The sequence below is a fragment of the Falco punctatus genome (assembly GCF_963210335.1).
Source record: "Falco punctatus genome assembly, chromosome: 3".
Classification (NCBI taxonomy): Eukaryota; Metazoa; Chordata; class Aves; order Falconiformes; family Falconidae; genus Falco; species Falco punctatus.
The window spans coordinates 25703010-25721899 of NC_137582.1; the positions used below are offsets into that span (position 1 = coordinate 25703010).

The following is an 18890-nucleotide window of genomic DNA, read 5'->3' on the forward strand; positions in this document are numbered from 1 at the left end:
GGAGAAACTGACACTTCCAACTGACAGTCCACAAAGGCTTGAAATGTGGATACAAAAAATGAGATGTGCCTCTGATTTCAGCAAAAAAAATATATTATACCTGTGGTTGACCGAGGTTGCCATCAATGTGAACTTGACCACCAAGTGTTCATAAGATTATGATGAATTTATTTAGCATTAGTGACAGTATCTCCAGATACAAAAAATTATGCTGCTTGGAAAGTTTTTTGAAATGTCCACAATTTTCACCATTAGCCAAAGGATGGGACCTGGAGGCCCCCTCTGTATAGTTTCTAACAAAGAGATGTGCCCTGTCTGTGCCCACATAGCTGTTGACTCTCTGCCCAGACTCTGAGCTAAACAGAAGCTCGGTAGACCTGTCAATGTGGCATTGAGCCCAAGCTAATATATCCTGCCCTTAAGTAGGCTCAGTGTCATGCTCATTGCGACAGTACAGCTTCCAGCCAGGATGGAGTGTGGGCAGAATGAGCTCATGTCTGCTCAGAGACCCAACAGAGCAAGCTTTCATCTGCCTGCAAAAAAACATGCAGAAATTCTTAGTGACCCTTATTTAATCTAGTATGTTTGTGGTTAAAGTCTCTGAAGTCTGTTACCAACTGCCCAGCAAACCAACTCCAGAGGATTTTTTACCCACCCCCCACCCCCCTTTTATCATTAACAGCTCTACTGGCAAGTTTTCTAGACCCTGATTCTGAGAACACTTTCTGCACTGATTCACTACATTTTCAGGATAATACCAGAAAAGTGGTGTGATATTTTCTATGAGTTTGCTTCTTTCATGAAGTCAATGTACCTGTGAAACTTGAAGAGAATTTGGGAAAGGGATTATCCCTGATTTTTCAGGAGTCATTAGTTGCATCAATCTTAATTTAAGAGTTTGTTGTTATTTTGATGTTGTGTTTTAGGATTTGTTCCTAGCAAATGGAAACATACTTGATTTTGCTGTCTCTCTCCAAAGTAACAGTAATAAAAAGAATAAAAAGTGATATTGTTCATTATTTGGTCCATAGCAGCAATGCAGTGGATGAGTTAGAGCTCAAAGAAGAAGTCTACACCATGTCTAAAGAGCTAGTAATTTATATGAATGTACAAACAGATAACAACTTTGAACATCAGAGACGGGGTATTATGGTATCTGATGCAGTGTAATTTTTATTGTTTGATTGGTCTGCAAAGCTTAAATAAACCTTCTTTATTATCATGGAAGAAGGAGGGACTCAATATTGACAGAAGCCTAATTAGAAAAAGACAAATGAGCACCTGGTGCCATACAGAGTCTAGTCTCCAGCCTTCTGTTTCATCACATACTAGAAGCTGATGCGTTTTCAATTTTAAATCAGTGTTGGAACAGCTCATCACACTTGACCAAGTGCATGTGCACTGTTTGCGTTCTATTTTCTTTTCTTTAGCATTATAATTGAGTTGCACTGAAGTAAAACCTCTTTGTACCAATCTCAATGTCATTTGAACCAAAGAAGTCATTATTGTGAATCACAGCTCTTATAAGGTCATGACCTGGGTTTTTAGGGGGAAAAAAGCATGTAAGACATGCTGATCCCTGTTAGCCTGGTCAGTGTGGCACCAGAAAAGAACTTGGATCATAAATGTGTGACAGTCAGTGAACCTTTCACTCATATATGACTGTTTATCAGCCACAAATGACGCCAAGGGAGTTGAAATATGTTTTAACAGTCTGTTTATATTTTTCTACAGAGGTCTTAGTGCCACGTAACTCATTTTGGCATTTTTTAAACTTAATTTTGCATTAAGAAAACCAAGCAAACACTGAAGCCAGTATTTATTTTTCAAATAACTATAAACATTTCACAGAAACTCTCTGTGCATCAGTCACTTTTAAAATATGTTACCTTTTCCTAGATACTTGCTCTTGTAATGAAAGCCTAACCTTTGTATGATAATGGAGATAAAGGTCAGAGGATGAGCATAGCATGTTGTACAATACAGCCACTAAAGAGTAAAGGGATCAAACCAGATCTGTTGCATGTTACTCAGGATGGAGATGGGACATGCTTGCGTATATAAATATTTTTATTCTACATCCTGTTTTCAATATTGTAAAACTTTAATCCAATAACTAATTGTCATATAACTGGTGTGAATGATACTATATGAATAAGAGAAACCTTTCCTTTCTCTTCCCCACCATTTTTTTCTTCTCTTTCCCTTCCTCTCATTTTTAATTTATTTTTTCTAAAGTATACTTAGGCTCTCATTCAGCAATGCACTTAGGTGTTTTGTGGTTGGTTTTTTTTTAAGCACATACTAAGTACTTTGCTGAGGCAAGGCCACTAGAGCTCTCACTGAAGGTCAAGTCACTCTTGTTTCATTACCATTGCATACTCTTTGAGTTTATATCAAAATGTAAAAAATGAATAAATATATATATCATGGTCAGAAAGAGATCATGACAGTTATGTTGTCAGTTTTGCTACCTTATATTGTTTCCACATTTGGAAATGATTGGATTTCCTGTTACTGCCACAAAGCGATTCTTCAAGACCCCTTACTCCTTACTGATGTCATAAGTCTGAGTACACTGCCACCAGATTAAGCCACTTAATTTAGTTAGCGGAAATTCAAAATTGTGAACTGGCAGGACTGAACAGGTTGAAACATAGGTAAGTGAAGGGAAATCCTGATGAACATTTAGCTTTGAAAATAATATTCCCCCACCCCCAGCAAAACATCCCTGCATTGTCCCCTGGGATTCACCCAGCGGGAAGCACACATCTTTTGACATGAATCCCATCATAAATCTTGAAACTCTCATGCAGAACCCAAAATATTTATTTTAATGTGTTATTCATTAAGTTATTTCTTTAAATCGTAGTCTATTGGCAGCTGCAAACTCATTCCATTCCAGCCACATTATAGCAATACTGCAGTATGATTTGAGAGGGTCATTAGGTCATTAACACTGGAAAAAATTCAAAACCAGAATCTGCAAATGCCCAAAGGAGCACAATTGTAAAAGAAGATTGCATTGCTAGCACAGAGTAAAGTATAAACAATAAAAAAATCGATGAAAAATTAATTGCAGACTATTTCCACCTCTATCAGTAATGATTCATTTCCTTATATTCAAGCTCTTCACAAGGAGAAGAAAACCTCGTAGGTTGCTGGAGCATGTACAAAGAAGGGCAACGAAGCTGGTGAAGGACTTGGCAGTGCCAGGTTGACGCTTGGACCTGATGATCTTAAAGATCTTTTCCAACTAAATGGTTCTATGAATCTGTGGTATTTTAAACATAATTTACACAGTTTCAAGTAACTACTGTACCAGTGGAAACCTGTGGAAAAGGGTATTCAATCTAGATGTTATGTTCAATTCAGTAATTAAATAATTTCTTAATGCCAATTACAGGTTTCACCTCATTCAACATTAAATCTGACAAAACCAAAGTTCAGTACTCATATTTCAAGTCAGAAATTGTGAGCTAGTGTGCCTTTCATTGTGTTTTAGCCAGCAGCCTTTAGATATTACACACAACTTCAAGCAATACAAACCTCTGTGGAGCAGGCATGATTCTTGAACAGAATGACAGTGTTTAACTTTCACTGTGTAGAAGTGTAAATATTTCTATTAAGTGAATCACAAGAGCTGTGTCCTTACAGGAGGTACTTCAGCCTCATTCACATTTTTGGAACGGGTTCCTTCAAAGAATGTTGTCCCATTTTATTTTATACAAAATATTTGGAGTCTACAGACATCATCTCAGTGCCAGTCCATTGTTTTGCACTTATGTTTCTACTCCTGTCTTACCTGATTCTCACTGCTTGTACTCATAGCAAACTAAATAGTTGTACTACATACCACCCTTGATCTGTTTTTCCTGCAGGGAAGGTCTGTTTAAGGATTAGTTACCTCATTGCCTAATTTTATGTGAGATGTTGTCAGAGCATGGGACTTTAGAGAAACAGTCTGATATTAAGGAAGGGGCCAATATCAATTAAAATATAAAAATCTGCTCTGAAAGGTAGTCCAAATCCTTGGGATAGTGACTTGTGTCAGGTAGACTGCGGTTGTCTGCTAAGCTGTTACAAACATTTGATTGAACCTCCATAACTAAGAAAAAAATGAGAGTCCGGTATCCAGGTAAAATAAGAAGCTATCTCCACTTTGAAAGTTACTTATATTGTTTGTTAATTTAAAAAATAAAATAAAATAAACCATGTATATAATCTGTGGAACCTCAAGAATTAGGCATGTACAATACTCATCCAGTTTGGTGGGAGTGCCTTTCTAATGAAAAAAATTTATTTATGAATAAACCCCTGAATTTTCTTGTAATAAGCATAGTAGGTTGCTATCCCAGTGAATCTGAAAATAGTGACAATGTGTAATTGCTGAGCACACTGATAATGCATTTGTTCCCTGAAAATATTAACGTTTTAGGACTTGTAAAGTCTATTTTGTAAAAAGATATTTATAAATCAGTAACGGGCATCCTTAGATAGGTTTTACAGATATCATAGCTTCAGGCAAATTGTAGGGAAGAAAATGCCATTAGCTATATGTTCTTTTGCATCTGTAAATTGAAAAGAAATTATACATTTAAATTCTATCTTCATAGATTTCTTTTTTAATTGCAAATGATAGCATACAACATAGCAAGGTTTTAATTAGCATAATTCACCAGTAGAAATGGACTTGTGGTGCTTAACTTCTTATAGCACAACTATAGCTAATTTCAGCTATAATTCCAGCACACTCTTTACAAAGAAAAAAAAACCAACTAAAAACCCCACCAAAAAAACCCCAAAAAACCCTGCTCCAACCATGTCAATTATACAGTTTAAAAACATTAATTTCCAAATGCCACCATATCTTAGTAAGATTTATATAAATTTTTAATATAGGTCTATCTATGCTATTTGTAACTTTTATGGTTACATATGATTCATTATTTTCAATTAAGTAAACTGTGTGATAAATATTTTACTGTAGTCTGTAAATGATATTTTTCAATGACACTGAGGGTTAACAAGAACTTAGTATCTCTACAGTAGTCATGAGAGTAAAAGTAAGCAAGAACAACATGCTGATGCATGAAGTTTTACATTTCTCTTTTATCTAAAGCTGTTAATTAGGATAATGTACAACCTACATGGATGACAGTGGGTTATTAATGTCACGCTCAATACAACTAAAGTATAGATTTATGAAATCCGCTATTATAATATATCTGCATGGATTTCAACAAACTGTATTTATGAGACTTTTAGAACTTCAGGCATATTTTGGAAGAATTATTAAGTTTAATTTTTAGTGGAGTTGTATGAGTCTTTTTTACTGGAATTTCAAATAGGATTAATCAATTCACAAATAAATACAATTTTGAACTAATGTTCACTGAACTTTTCCACTAACTTCAATGGTTGTAAAACAAATCCTTAAATAAAAATATACAGACATCACAAGGTTCAGCAATTCAGTAAAGATAAGAAGCAGCAGGTCTGCTTACTTGCATAAACCTTAGAAACTTTTAAAATATTAATTTCTCTGGAGGGTCTCTGTATTTCTGTGCTGAAAAATCCCTTGAGAATCAATTTTGTTATTTCTGCTGTTGACTTCAGCCAAACCCAGGAAGTGTATTTGAGTAGGGAGACAAATATTTTTACATTTTAAGTTACATTTAAGTTAACCAAATTTCTTTAACTTTGGCTTTGCCTGTGTCCTGGGCAAATGTTCAGATAAGTTCTAATTTTGTATTTTAAGTTCATCATTCTTCAATGCTATCAAAACAATTTGCATTATTATCTTACAGTATGTTCAGGGTTTATATGTTTGTCTAAAACACTGATCATCTCTAGTTATTTCAAGTTTGAAATTAATACAGTCCCTATACTTTCTAAACTAGTGCATTATGTATTATATAGCCCTGAATCACGACAAAAGTGGTAGTTTCTGTAGCAATAGGAAATCTTAGCACTTATATAGCTGGTGGAAGAGTGAGGGTTTTTTTCTGTAGCAATGTTTTAACTTGGCAAGATTTTACTTTTAATTTAAAAAGTAATAAACCTAATAATTGAAAAGTTTCATTTCAGATTTCCATGACAAAAAAAAAAAAAAAAAATCTGTGGGTGATATTGTTTTAGTAAGCATTGTGTTGAAAAACAGTTTTAACAGAAAATGGTAGTATCAGATTAATGTATCTCCTCTGTGCTGTGTTTGGTGAGAGATTAGAAGGAATTATTTCTGTTCAACACATCATCATGATAGTAGCCTTTAAATATGTTTCTGTCCCTGTTAGCAGTAAAAAACAGTGTGCCGTATGTTTCATCTCCATCACCACTATGTTACTGACATCAGCTGCAAATCTGCCAGCTCACACTGCTGCAGTGACTGTTTCTGTGGCTTCTGTAGCATGTATTTTAAGTGGTAGAGGCATATGTTTGCTTGTTCACTGTCCAGAATACACATATTTTTAAACATTTTTTGCAAGCTTTGACAAAGCACCATTTGTCTGCATACAGCAGCATGACAGACCATTGGCGTTATGGTAGGAAAAATTTCTGACTGTAAATCTGGATGTCTTTTAATTACCCTTGTTCAGAATACCTGTTCCCAATAAGAACAGCTCTTTAGTCAATTATTAAAGAAATTTAATATAGAAAAAGCAAATTTGTCATATTATTTCTAAATTCACATTCAGTACAACAGCAAGGCTCACTAGACTATTGCATAGTTTGCTTAATGTGTAGCTGTTTTTTATTCATTGCTAGGTTATGTTTGCTTGTTTGCTGTCCAGAATAAACATATTTTTCCCCTTTGACCTGTCCGGTGTGTGTGGTTCAAACACAAGCTAAAATTAGCATGAGATCATAGAGAGAAAACAAGCGTTAAGTGTGTGCAGTCCCAGGGAAGGTTCTCTGTACTATCTAGTGTTTGTTGTCCCATAGACAGGCTGTACTGAAACAATTCTAAAGGAGAACTGATCTTATCCATTTATTGTTGTACCATAATAAATGATGCAACATTTAATAATAAATAATAAATAATTTAATAATAAATAATATCATTTTATCTTTTAAACTGGAAGATATGTGTTCTTACTCTGGATATATTGAATTAATATTGTGATGACTGGCAAATTTCACGTGTCTCAATGTGAGAATGGGCAAGGAGTTGCAGTAATGTCAAACAATAATTACAGCAGTGGGTCATTGCTACAGAGCAGCAGAAGAGAAATAAAGAGGTCATCTTGTCTTACACTTTTCTTAAGGAATTGTGGGAGGAAATTATTTTCATGTGCTGGCAGCAAGAATATTAAGAGCCAAATTGAAAATCTGTTCAAGTTGTCAGAGCTACTTACTACATTATTCAAGTTTTCAACAGTTTACAGAATCATCATGCCTACCGTTTGCATTTCAAACTCTATTAGGAATACAATAAAGTTAAATAAAAAATCCATGAATTTACCAGATACTCTGTTTCTCAAGTTTGGATGAAAGTTAGGAGTGGGAAAATTTTAGTTTTCTTAGGTTTTTATGGTTAATATTGCTGTTTCTCTCCACTCAGACACCAACTGTGACATTCTCTTTCTTCTTCTCTTAGGCACTTTCATGTCAATCCTTCAAGGACAGAGAGCACTAAAGGTGGTGAATTATTCTTTCAACTCAGATAGATGGGTTAGCAACAGCTCAAAGTTTTGTGAGGGTAGTAGTGGCTAACTTTTTGTCATCTTCCTCCCTATGTAGTTTCTTCAATTCCTCCAAAGTAGTTTCCTTTCTTTCAGAGTGGCTTTTCATTTTCTTCTAATGATTACTTACCCCATCTGGTGCTATGTTCTTTAGTTAACCAATCTTGATTTATGATGAAATATCAGAATTTGGTTTAATTTTGATTGTTTTCATAAGGAGAGCATGCACTGCCCTAATACCATCTAAATTAAACATTTTCCCCTGGAAAAGTATGCTACGTTTAAGAAGAAGCTTTATTTCCTAATAAAATATATTTAAAATGTATTTTATTTTAAAAAAATACATATATATATATATATATATATATATATATATATCCTTTCCTAAAGATAAAGGATGCAAATGGGTGTCCAGGTAATCTAGCTGTAATCTGGACAAAAGCACTGGCTATGATGCCTTCTACTCTGTGACCCAGAGCAGTTCAAACTCACAGGGATCTCCCTGATCACCACAAACAGCTCATGCTCTGTCTCCAACTGCAAGATGCTTTTTCTATGAAATTTACAAATTAGCACACAGAAGAGATGTTTCTCTTTATCCTTTAGTGGGAGTATTAAATGATGAAAAAGAACAATACCAGGGTTAGTCTTCTCAGATAGTCACCACATTATGTTTAGTTCCATGTTTAACAGGATTTTGGCAGACATTTTAACTTCAGCCTCAGCGACAGCAGTTTTTCTCTAGAGTGTTTAGATTTTGTCTGCTGTTCACAACACATTATCTATCATTAAGTATTTGGAAGATGCCTTTATTACAGAGGTGCTTTTGCTACTCAAGGACAACTTACCATTGGGATACTTCATGCATTTTTGTAATATGTTCAGCAAAAGCCACACTGGGAAACTTTACAAGGAGCCATCAACATTTAATATTACTTCAGTAGACATTTTGGTTTGTTCATTTACAAACAAATGATTTGTGATCTCCAAATAATTAATCAAAGAATTTTTGAGAGAAAAATCTGAACTTAAAGCTGCTATCTGTTTTTGAGAGTGTTTTGGAGTTTTTTGGGGGAGTTGTTTTTTACTTAGTATTATAACAAATAATGTCTTGAATTAAATAAGTAACCTGAGGATAATCTCTTACTGAATCCTCCTAAATGGTTGCAGGCCAGTGGGCTTTGGTTCACAAAGCTTCTTAATCACCTAAATATCATTATAAATGGAATTTAGTTGACTAACACAGCAGTTCTTAAAAGTCTACCACATTCAGCATTTTTAGGAACGAGTTTCATTTCACGAACTGAAGCGATTTTAGATGCAAGTGCAAACCAGATGGAAGATGCACATTAATTCCTTCCTCAACCTCAGACATTTCAAAACTAGAGCACAACATAATGGCAGCCTTATGGGTTTCAAAAACAAAGATGCCATGCACATGCTTAATGTGGAGGACAGTCAGTGTGAGCTTTTATTTGTCCACACTTATCTGTGTAGATGTATTCCCACACATCAGTGTGACCAGTAGGTTAGAAGAAGGGCCGAGATGTAGGTGCCTCCTGCTCCTATTGAAAAAATGGAAAAAATGGAAACCCAGTGAGGAGAGGCCTCAGAATAGAAAATTCTTGCTTTCAATTCTGATCCCCATGTATCTGTTTTATTTAATGACCCTTTCCATCAAAACTAACAACTCCTTGCTTGTGGAGGGATCAGAATTTGGGATACCTACCTACCAGCCATGTGGAATGAGCAGGCAGCAAAGGGAGACATTATAGCCTGCAGACAGAGACAAAAAGGAGGTGGGAATTTGTAGTCATCCCTCTACAGTATTTCCCAAAGGCAAGCTTTGATGTGTCCCTCTCCATTCATCATGCCATGCTGAATCTTTTCAACCCTACTTTAGGACTTCTGTTTCTCTCTTATTTAATGGTTAAGAATCTTAGGCCATTACTCATGTTTATGAATTCCAGTCATGGAGCTTTGTGCTCAAATTTTTAGTACTGTGGCAATGATGAAATTCCATCTTATCTTAACTCATTAAAATACTTCAGGTCATGCACACTGAGGTAGCTGAGATGGTACTCTATATCTCTTCATGATGGATGTTAATGTCTGCAGTAAGCTAGTATATTTTTTTTCGTTATTTACAGACAAACTATGCATTACTCACCAACAAAGCTAGATATAACTTATCTATTAAATTGAGGGAAGCTTTAGATGAAGGACTGAGTGATCTTTAACAACTCTAAAAGAAAAAAAAAATAGAGAAAGAAGTAGCTAACATGAAATTCTGGGTGTCCTATAGACTTTTCACTAGTTCTATTAAATAGAAATTATAAGGTAAGGTGTTCTATATGCAACCACTTAAGCAGAAACCATTTCCTACGCTTGTAATAATATTTAGCACACAACTTTCAGATGGATTTATGATTGCATTTGTTTCTCAGATTTTTTAAAAACCTAATTCTGTATGTTGCAATCTTCATAAATGAATATTGCATAAATATTAAAATGTTTTTGTGATTTATTTGGAATGATCCCAGGTTCATCTATTAAACTCATCAAACATGGCATGTACACAGCTAAACTGTATTATTTGAAAGAAGAATTCCAGGTGATCTAGTCACTTCAAAAGAAAAACTTTCTGGTGTAAATTTGAAATGGCTTTTCAGGCTGCCCTACAGTTGTTTAGAACTAGTTGTTAGAACTATTCTTTCCACACAATATCCCTGGCTTTTCAAGGGACTGCAGATAGTCAACTTGGGTCACACAGTAGGAATGGTGAAAAGCAAAACATACTTAAGAGAGTTCTTCCTCGGCATCTGTGTGTATAAATCCCAAGCTGCCATTGCTATAATATCACATGGAAAAAATGCAGAGGGAATTTCTAACACATGCTAGATAGGAGGTAACAGTTGCAATTTTTTAAAAATATGTTGTTTCTTCTTAAGTATATCAACTAGGAAAACTGCTAGTCAATAAATGAATGCGGTCAGCTCCTATGTTTCTTATAGTGATTTTAAAATTTCATGAAAATGTCATCAGAAGTCCTCAAAGCTTAATATACGCATGCAATATTTCTCTTACTCTTAGTCATGATTTACTTGCTAATGCTTATTTGTTGCTTTTGTAATTCCACTGTATACATATTAAGTACAGTTGTGAGCATGAATTTGCTTTTCCCACCTAATTTGTGCATCTGAGCAGTGTTTCCACTGTTTTCCTTGATCTTCAGAATTTTCCTGCTGTGAGCAAGTGGGAAGACTGGTGATGTAGCCCCAAAACTGCTCCTTGACTTTTGACTGGAATTAGTTGCTCTTTATTTTTAACTTCCTTTCCTTTGTCTCCTTCAAGAACAACCAAGAGGAACTCTACTCTGAATTGCCTATTGGTGGTGTCCTGGTAGTTATTCAGAGTTTATTTTAAAGATTCAATCATGACTCTGAGAATACCAAAAAATTAAATCTAAATGGTAAGATATCTACTGCTGCCTGGGTGCTAGCAGGCTCATCAGTTGCCCTAGTGCTGCTATACAGACTTGCTATCTCGAGCCAGGCTAGTTCAGACCCATATGACTTCTCTAGAGCTCAGAAAGAGAAGAACTGACTGCTTCAGGACCAATTTTGGTTTTTGATTGAGACCTGATTTTGGCCTAAAGCAGTGCCAGCTTTGCAGTATCAGTTTTTCCTGTTGAGTGATGCCAATTCAGGGAGAAAGGCCCAAAGCAAGAAAATTACTGTTTCATCCTATGGCTCATCTGCACAGTGCTGCAGTGTGGTTAGCCTACTAGAGTTTAGAGCTAAGCTAAGCTTTATCCTTTTAAAGTCACTGGAGACCTACTACACAAATGGTGTTGAGGGAAAGTCAAACATAACTGGAAAGATCTAAATCTGTGCTGAGTTGAAAGTTTATAAAATATCAAGGCAAGCGTATGAGCTTGTAAATAATCCTAATGTCCTACCCCTCTGGGGAAAACATTGCACACCAAGTATTATTAATTTCCTTATTGTTTTCTTACATCATTTTTTTTTATTGGACTAAGTGGGTTTTATAGAGTTGATTGTTAATAAAAAGATCTGGCTAGCATTGTCTTTCTTATCTAAGTAAACAGCATTTGCTTTTTGTACTGACTTTACGAGACTTCTGTGAGCTTTGGTGTTGCTGATACAGGGAGGATGTATGGCCATTTAAAATGAGATTGTAAATATCATGTGACAAAGTAATTTTTCTATCAACACAGCCTCAGAGAAGTTTATTTTGTTCTACGAAAAATTAGGCACAGATTGCAAAACAAGGCAAAAGTCCAATGAATGAAGATGGGATCAATTCCAGCCTTTCATTGGTACAGAACAAAGAAATGAACATGAGCAAAGACAGATCTCAGAGTAATCCTGTCTAAAACAAGCATCTTTTTATAGAGTAACATGGTAATAATGAGCTAATTGCCACTGTGGTTGGACAATAGCATAATGCAATGACCTTCTTGGATTCCTGTTCCTAGGTTGTTCGTTGTTAAATTTCTAAGAATATTAGTGATCTTTTATTGAGGCCTACACTTTGCCGTATCCCTTTTTGTGCTATCCAGAGGTATTTGACTATCCATGGTATCTATATTTAATCCAATAATTGTTATACATGTATGTGTGTGTACTTATCTATACATAAAATTTACTCTAAGAATTAAGTTCAAAGGTATTTAATCATTAGGCTCAGATCAGGCAATGTGCAACTTCAAAATCAGGTGAAGGTAGGCAGTGTAACTACTTTGGCAGGATAAGCCTGACAATATTTTTTGCTTAGTAAATATTTAAGATATTCATGCCTAGCATCTATTGTCTCCATTTTTAAAGATGGAGAAAGGAAACACAGCAAGACTTTCACTGAAAATTAGGTGAAGTTTAGGTCAGTCTGAAAGTGTGAAACTCAGACTCTCTAGAGCCCCAGGTGCTGGTTCTGTGCCTTTGCATCTTGAAAGGGCTCAGAAACTTTACTGGGATATCTAGAAGAGGCTTTTCAGTAATGAGTTTCCACAACAAGTTTAATGAGATCGGCTTTGTTTGAATCTAATATCCGCTCACATATGTATGCAAGACAAAAAATAATAATAATAAAAAAATAAAATTAGCAGCTGTGCACCTGATTAAGGAAAGTTGCCATATGGTGCTCTTCTCCTCCCTCTCACAAACAGAGATCCAAACCCGAAGTTCTGTGGGAGAACTGGGTTTTATTTAAATCTCAGTCCGGAGGACAGACTCTCCTCATCTCAGAAAAGTGTCAATGGTTTAAGTACTACTGTGTAAGCTAGAATGGGTTAGGGGTGCTCTCTACTCCTGCTGTTAACACTTTGCATTGAAGTGTCTATCTTCCATCTAAACCAACAAAGGAATGATGCTCTGATAAAGACATTTACATTTTTATTCATCCAAAGTCATTGGATGAAAATGAAACAACAATCTAAGAAGTAGCGACAATAATCAGAGACTCATAACTGCTCTTCTTGTTCACCATGTTTGAGGGAGAAGTTGGGAAGGCATTTTCTAGGATAGCGCTCCCAGCAGTAAAACCCAAACAGAAGGAAGAGTCTCTCCTGCTTTACACACTTAAGTCCCACTTCTGCTCCCATGGCTCCTTATGCATTTTACATCCAATATTTAAGATATACTTACCCCTCTTCAATAACTCTAGAAGAAACAGAACTGATGTTTCTCACCACCTTTTCAGTGGACAAATCTATCCCACTAGATAACAAATCATATTCTTGATTAGCCCTGTGGCTCATGTGTTCCTGCCTGTAGAGCTTCAGTGGGACAGGTGAGAGATGCTCCTTCCCCTCTCTCTAGCTTCAGTGGCTAGGGCTTGCTCCTGGGATGTAAGGATTATGGCTTCATTTCTCCAGTGAACACTGATCCTGTCTCCTCCTTCCTGCATATGAAGCTATTTGGCAAAGGACACCTTCCTCTTCCAGCAATGTTTTATGAAAAAAACCAAGAACATACTGGCCAGATATCTGATGTAGGTAGCTATGTAGAGGAAGTAGTTTTTGCTGTGAGCATCCTTCTCCCAGTGATGTTTGCCTCACAAAGCTACTTAAGCAGAGGCAAGGGAAACCATTGCAGGCAACCTTCTCTTTCCTCTCCTCTCCTCTCCTCTCCTCTCCTCTCCTCTCCTCTCCTCTCCTCTCCTCTCCTCTCCTCTCCTCTCCTCTCCTCTCCTCTCCTCTCCTCTCCTCTCCTCTCCTCTCCTCTCCTCTCCTCTCCTCTCCTCTCTTCTCCTCTCCTCTCTTCTCCTCTCCTCTCCTCTTTCTCTTTCTCTTTGTTTCTGTCTCTGTCTCTGTCTCCTCTTTCTCCTTCTTCTCCTTTGAGCATTTCCTTTTGCATGTCACTGTCATTCACGTCAGACATGCCCAGGTCCTCAGTATTTCCTTGCTAGGGCAGAGGTACTCTGTTCAGCATCCCTGCAGCTGGCATGCCTGGCTTTGGGTGTTACAGCACTGAGCATCACAAAAACTCTGTTACTTGCTGGAGCTGGGCTCAGGCTCCTAGCTCATGGTTGTGATTTCAACTAGTTGACGAGGCTCCTTAAGAAAAGGTATATTTAGCATTGCAAGTTATGAAGACTTTTGTGGCTTGAACTCAAAGTTATTCTCCATTCATCACTCAGAGAGAGCTTTGGCAGAACTGGGTTGCTGGCTTGTGCTGTAACTGGTGGAATTAAAAATTCTGAAACTGCTGAAATCCTCTTTCGAGCCCAGCGATTAATAATGTGGCTGCTGCTAAATGGGAGTGCTGTTTCTGTGCCACAGTAAAGAGTCCGGCTACTCAAATACTCAATTAGTCTGTCAATGTGTTCCAGATCTCTGGGCACCTCTTCTCATTCTCTCTTCTGTCTTTGACTCCCTCCACTTTGTTGCATTTTCCAGTACAGATTCCTTGTGCTCAGTTCTGCTCTGGGGCAGGGACAGTGTGCTGTTATAGATAAATTGAAAAATCCTGAATGTCCCCATTTTACACCTGAAACAAGAAAGAGATTGACACAAAACATAAGACATTTCTGTATTTTCTGAGTGCACTTCATACAAATTAAACCTGATGTGGAAAGAGATCTGGATCTTTTATTTTTCTTTTTGGTGACACTGATTGTTTTCTTTTGCTGTTTCAGGCTTTATTTAAAAGGTCACAGTGGAACAGCTGGAAAACAGAGTAGCCTGATCTTACATGGTGCTGAATTCAGTACAAAAGATGCTGACAATGACAACTGCATGTGTAAATGTGCTCTCATGTTGACTGGAGGTGAGTACAACTCTGAAAATATGTAGTACATTGATAGGAATCTACTCTGTTTTCCTAAAGCAACCATAGATGAAGTTGCATTCATGGATGTGTTAAGTATTGTGTGAAAATTCCTTTTATTATTTTTGCTCCTATTCTTTTCTGTATATGCATTGTGGTAGTGCCGATACCTCAAGATTCCTATCAGCAGGGGAGGGATTATTCAGAGATGCAGTCAGTATACTTCTGCACTAAAGCTGTTGCAACAATGTCAGTGGCAAAAACATGTTAGCGTTATTGCTGAGGCAAGGAAGACAAACTAAGAGAGAAGAAGCTAAGAGATGAAGAAGGGGGAAAGATCTTTGTGAGAAGTGGAAGAATCAGCCAGAAAAAGAAGAGGGGAAATGCAGGAAAATAGAAGATAAAGTTTAAGAACAATCAGAATCTGGACTTGCAATATATTGTTTTACTTAGGAGTGTGATTCTGTTTTTCACATAATTAAAATGATACAGCTTTCTGTCTTATATAAACATAATACATATGACACCATTAATATAATGGCTAAGCCACTCACCTGTGAAAGACTAGACATGTAGCACTGTTCAAATTGTGGCACTTAGCTGTTCTGGAAGATTTAAAACAGTATCTTTAGTGAGCTGAATCGAACTGCAAAAGGAAAGAAGAGTCAAGGTGGGGGAAAGTACAGAGAAGTGACTCTGTGACATTTTAAAGCACCAAGTCAATCTGACTGCCAGCAAGTATATAATGTCTGACTGATATTTGTTCCCTCCAGTGAAGAGGAGGAATATCTGATGTTATCTCCCAATACAGACACCTAAAGCTCTGCATGAGAGTAAGAGCTTTCTCTGGCAAATGATGCTTATTCCTAGCTTCTGGATGGGCAAGCTCATTTTTGTCTCTAGGACACCACCATTAAAGCAGAAAGCTTAAACTGGGATTCTTTGGTTCAGTGATCGTATGACCAAGAAAAGCCCTTATCTTTATATCTGATCTTCTTTGGAGACACTCCCTCAGTGATTTCTAACTTTCCTGGAAAAAATCCTATAGCATATAACTTCTTCATTATTTTGGATCAGACTGTTAAACTGGTATTATTTGTGGTTACTGGCACTCTGACTGAATCCCTCTCAGACTACATTTAGGCATATAAGAGCCTCTAAAGCTCTCATCTGCTAACAGAAGATGGGTTCCCGTCACTGGGAATTTATATCATATGCACAGCCTAGCTCCTCATTCTCTTTTGCTGATTGGAAATGACCCAGCTGGGAAAGTCTTTAAGAAGTTGATTTTTCAAACGTTTCTGACTTCCTCCAGTGATATCTTATTAAAAGCCAGCATGGGAAACTTCTTCCAGTAGACAGGTGATCATACACTACTTTTCCATTTCTATAAAAAAAGAAGCTAACCAGATAGTTCTGGACACACATAATGGGTAATAAGTCAATATTTTAATTAAAACTGTTGACTTTTCCCTTTAGAGACCATGCTAAACTAAAGTGTCTTACTTCCAAGGCAGGTCAGAGTTTAGTGAGAAGCTCCTAAATGTGGTTGTGTCTGTGCTGAAGTGCAGACTCATTCATGTATCTGAGCTGCCTGGAAATACCTCTGCTCCCAGACAGCTAATTCTGGGAGTTAAGGGTTTTGTTTATTTTCCTGCCCTGACTTCTATGGCAGGTCAATGGCCAGCTAAGGTCAGCCTGCTGTTGAAAAACCATTCCACAAGGTTCACATACATTTTGCTGCAGCAGTCTTGTATATCAACAGGAAAACCACATATTGGAATATACTGGTAGCAGATGAAAGAAATAAGGAGGAAGGGAGAGAATGACCAAAGGCTGAGGAAACCACATACAGGACAAATTACTGCAGAGTAAAACAAGATGCAGCTAGCCTTCAGAGACAGATGAGTCTAGCCTTTTGGACTAGACTCTGAGTACTAGTCTTTTGGAGATAGGCTGTACAGCACTGAGCAATTTCTAGTTCTTCTCAAAAAGAAAGACTTTAATCATGCTAGAATTCTCCTCAAACACTCTGCTATGCTTTACAATGACTTTCTTATTCTTTGAGAAATATCAGAAATTAATTAAATATCAAAACATTTGTTTAGTGAGTAGATTTCAGTTTTGTACCACAGACAAAGACTAATTAAGAAAAGTAGCAATGATAACAGGTTTTGAAAAACCTCTTTTTTTTCCAAAAGATATCAGACTCTGTTAGTTTTGGCAGCATCACAGAGAGCTCTTTAATGATGAATGATATGAAATCTACAGGCAGACTTCTAGCTATCTTGACAGTTTGGGTGAGCTTGTAATCTCTATGAGGTGAACTGAATATATTTATGTCAGGAATAAAGACTGAGATAAGCTGAAGCTCAAGACTGATATGGTCGTAGTCAAGGCTGAAAATAAAAATGGAAGGAAAACACACATTTCTCTCTGTGATCTTACTAGTTGTCAGTTTTATTTGGTCTTTGGAAAAAAATATTATTCTCTCTCCTCTTTTCCCTCCTCCCTCTTCCCCAGAATGAGAAATTAAATACTGGGAGAATAATACAGTAGCATCAACAGGGGGTTTTGTGTGTGTTTCTTGTCTGTTCAAGAGCCATGCTATGCTACTTGACTCTATCTTAACATTGATTTTATGGAGTGGCTTCAAAAGTACATGCATGAGCTGGGTTCTTAGCCCCTGTGAACTTTACATGATAGTTAAATATTTTAGTTGCTTCAAAAATGTAAACTAAGCATGCTTAGTTTACTTTAAAGGGAGGCAAAGCATATTTATTCAAATAATTTCTTCATTTACACTTAACATTTGTCAAAACAGTAAAAAAAATTTGTATCATGAAAATACCTGTTAAGATGGTATGACATCTCAGGCCAGTAAACTGAAAAAACTGTTATATCCCCATATAATTTCAAGCATTATTCTGAAGGGTACCCCAATGAGCTACATACACTTTTTTTTTGCATGAAACATCACTTAAAATGTAACAAACTGTCACCAGAATGAAGCAGTGAGGAGATGTCTGAAGTGTTTCAGACAGATTTCCAATAAAATAACACTTAACATGTCTGGAGCAAATTCGTAGGCACAAGGCCAAGTTAGAGCATCCCACAAGGATAACACCTGTCAGCTGAGTCCCAGGAATTGTTTGTGCAATTGTTTTCAGTGACTGGAAAGTGACTCATGGTAACTTGGCCCATCATGAAGGAGTCTTAAGGTGATTTGCTTTGTCTTGCATTGACTGCAGTCTGAGATGTTCACACAGGCATTTACCTTGCTTCAGGTGATAAGTAAGAACACTGCTAAACTTCTGATCCCTGAGATAGTTTGACAGAGTGATGGGGGGAGACTTTCTAGATGTCTTGCTAGGATTGAAACAGCATAAAATTATTGAAATAACTTTTTATATTTTACTGGAAGCACAGGTCCATCCAGCTGCAGTCTCCTCTGACAGCAGTCAGCAGCAGATGCCCCAGTACAGGCATAAATACAATGCAAATAAATGATAGCTCCCCTGAATATTTTCCTAGTATCTTTTGCATCTCAGGGGCTTCTCGAGTCAGAGACAGTTCCCATGTATTTAGTAATTCTCAATGGATTTCTCATCTATTAAGTGAGAGACTGCTCAATGACAATCTCCAACAGTGGTGCACTCATTCCCTGTTCTTTCACTGCTTTTTTTCTCTGAGTGGTGAATTTAAAGAATCTCTGGCAAGAACGGTATGGGGGATTCTTGTCAAGACTTGTAGGGAAGTTCTTGGCTGAATATAGAAATCTGCCTTTGCATTATCCAATCAGAAAAAGCCACAGTTTCTCTTGCATTTTTTTTCGAAACAAAAATTTCAGAAGTAGCAACCTCAGCACACTTAAAAGTATCCCACTTGAACACCTTGAAATACATCCACTTCCACA

The 18890-nt window shown here is 36.8% G+C and overlaps 1 protein-coding gene across 4 annotated transcripts in view; it reads left to right on the forward strand.

The window, feature by feature from the left end:
• ANGPT1 (angiopoietin 1) overlaps positions 1 to 18890 on the forward strand; it is a 200183-nt gene that overhangs the window by 162344 nt on the left and 18949 nt on the right. For all 4 annotated transcript variants that reach the window (XR_013927190.1, XM_080381255.1, XM_080381256.1 and 1 more), the window contains one exon: positions 14844 to 14974. Coding sequence is in view for 2 of the 4 variants with exons in the window: in XM_080381255.1 (XP_080237381.1) it covers positions 14844 to 14974 (131 nt within the window). In the remaining 2 variants the exon portion in view is untranslated. Of the gene's footprint in view, positions 1 to 14843; positions 14975 to 18890 lie in introns of those variants that run through there.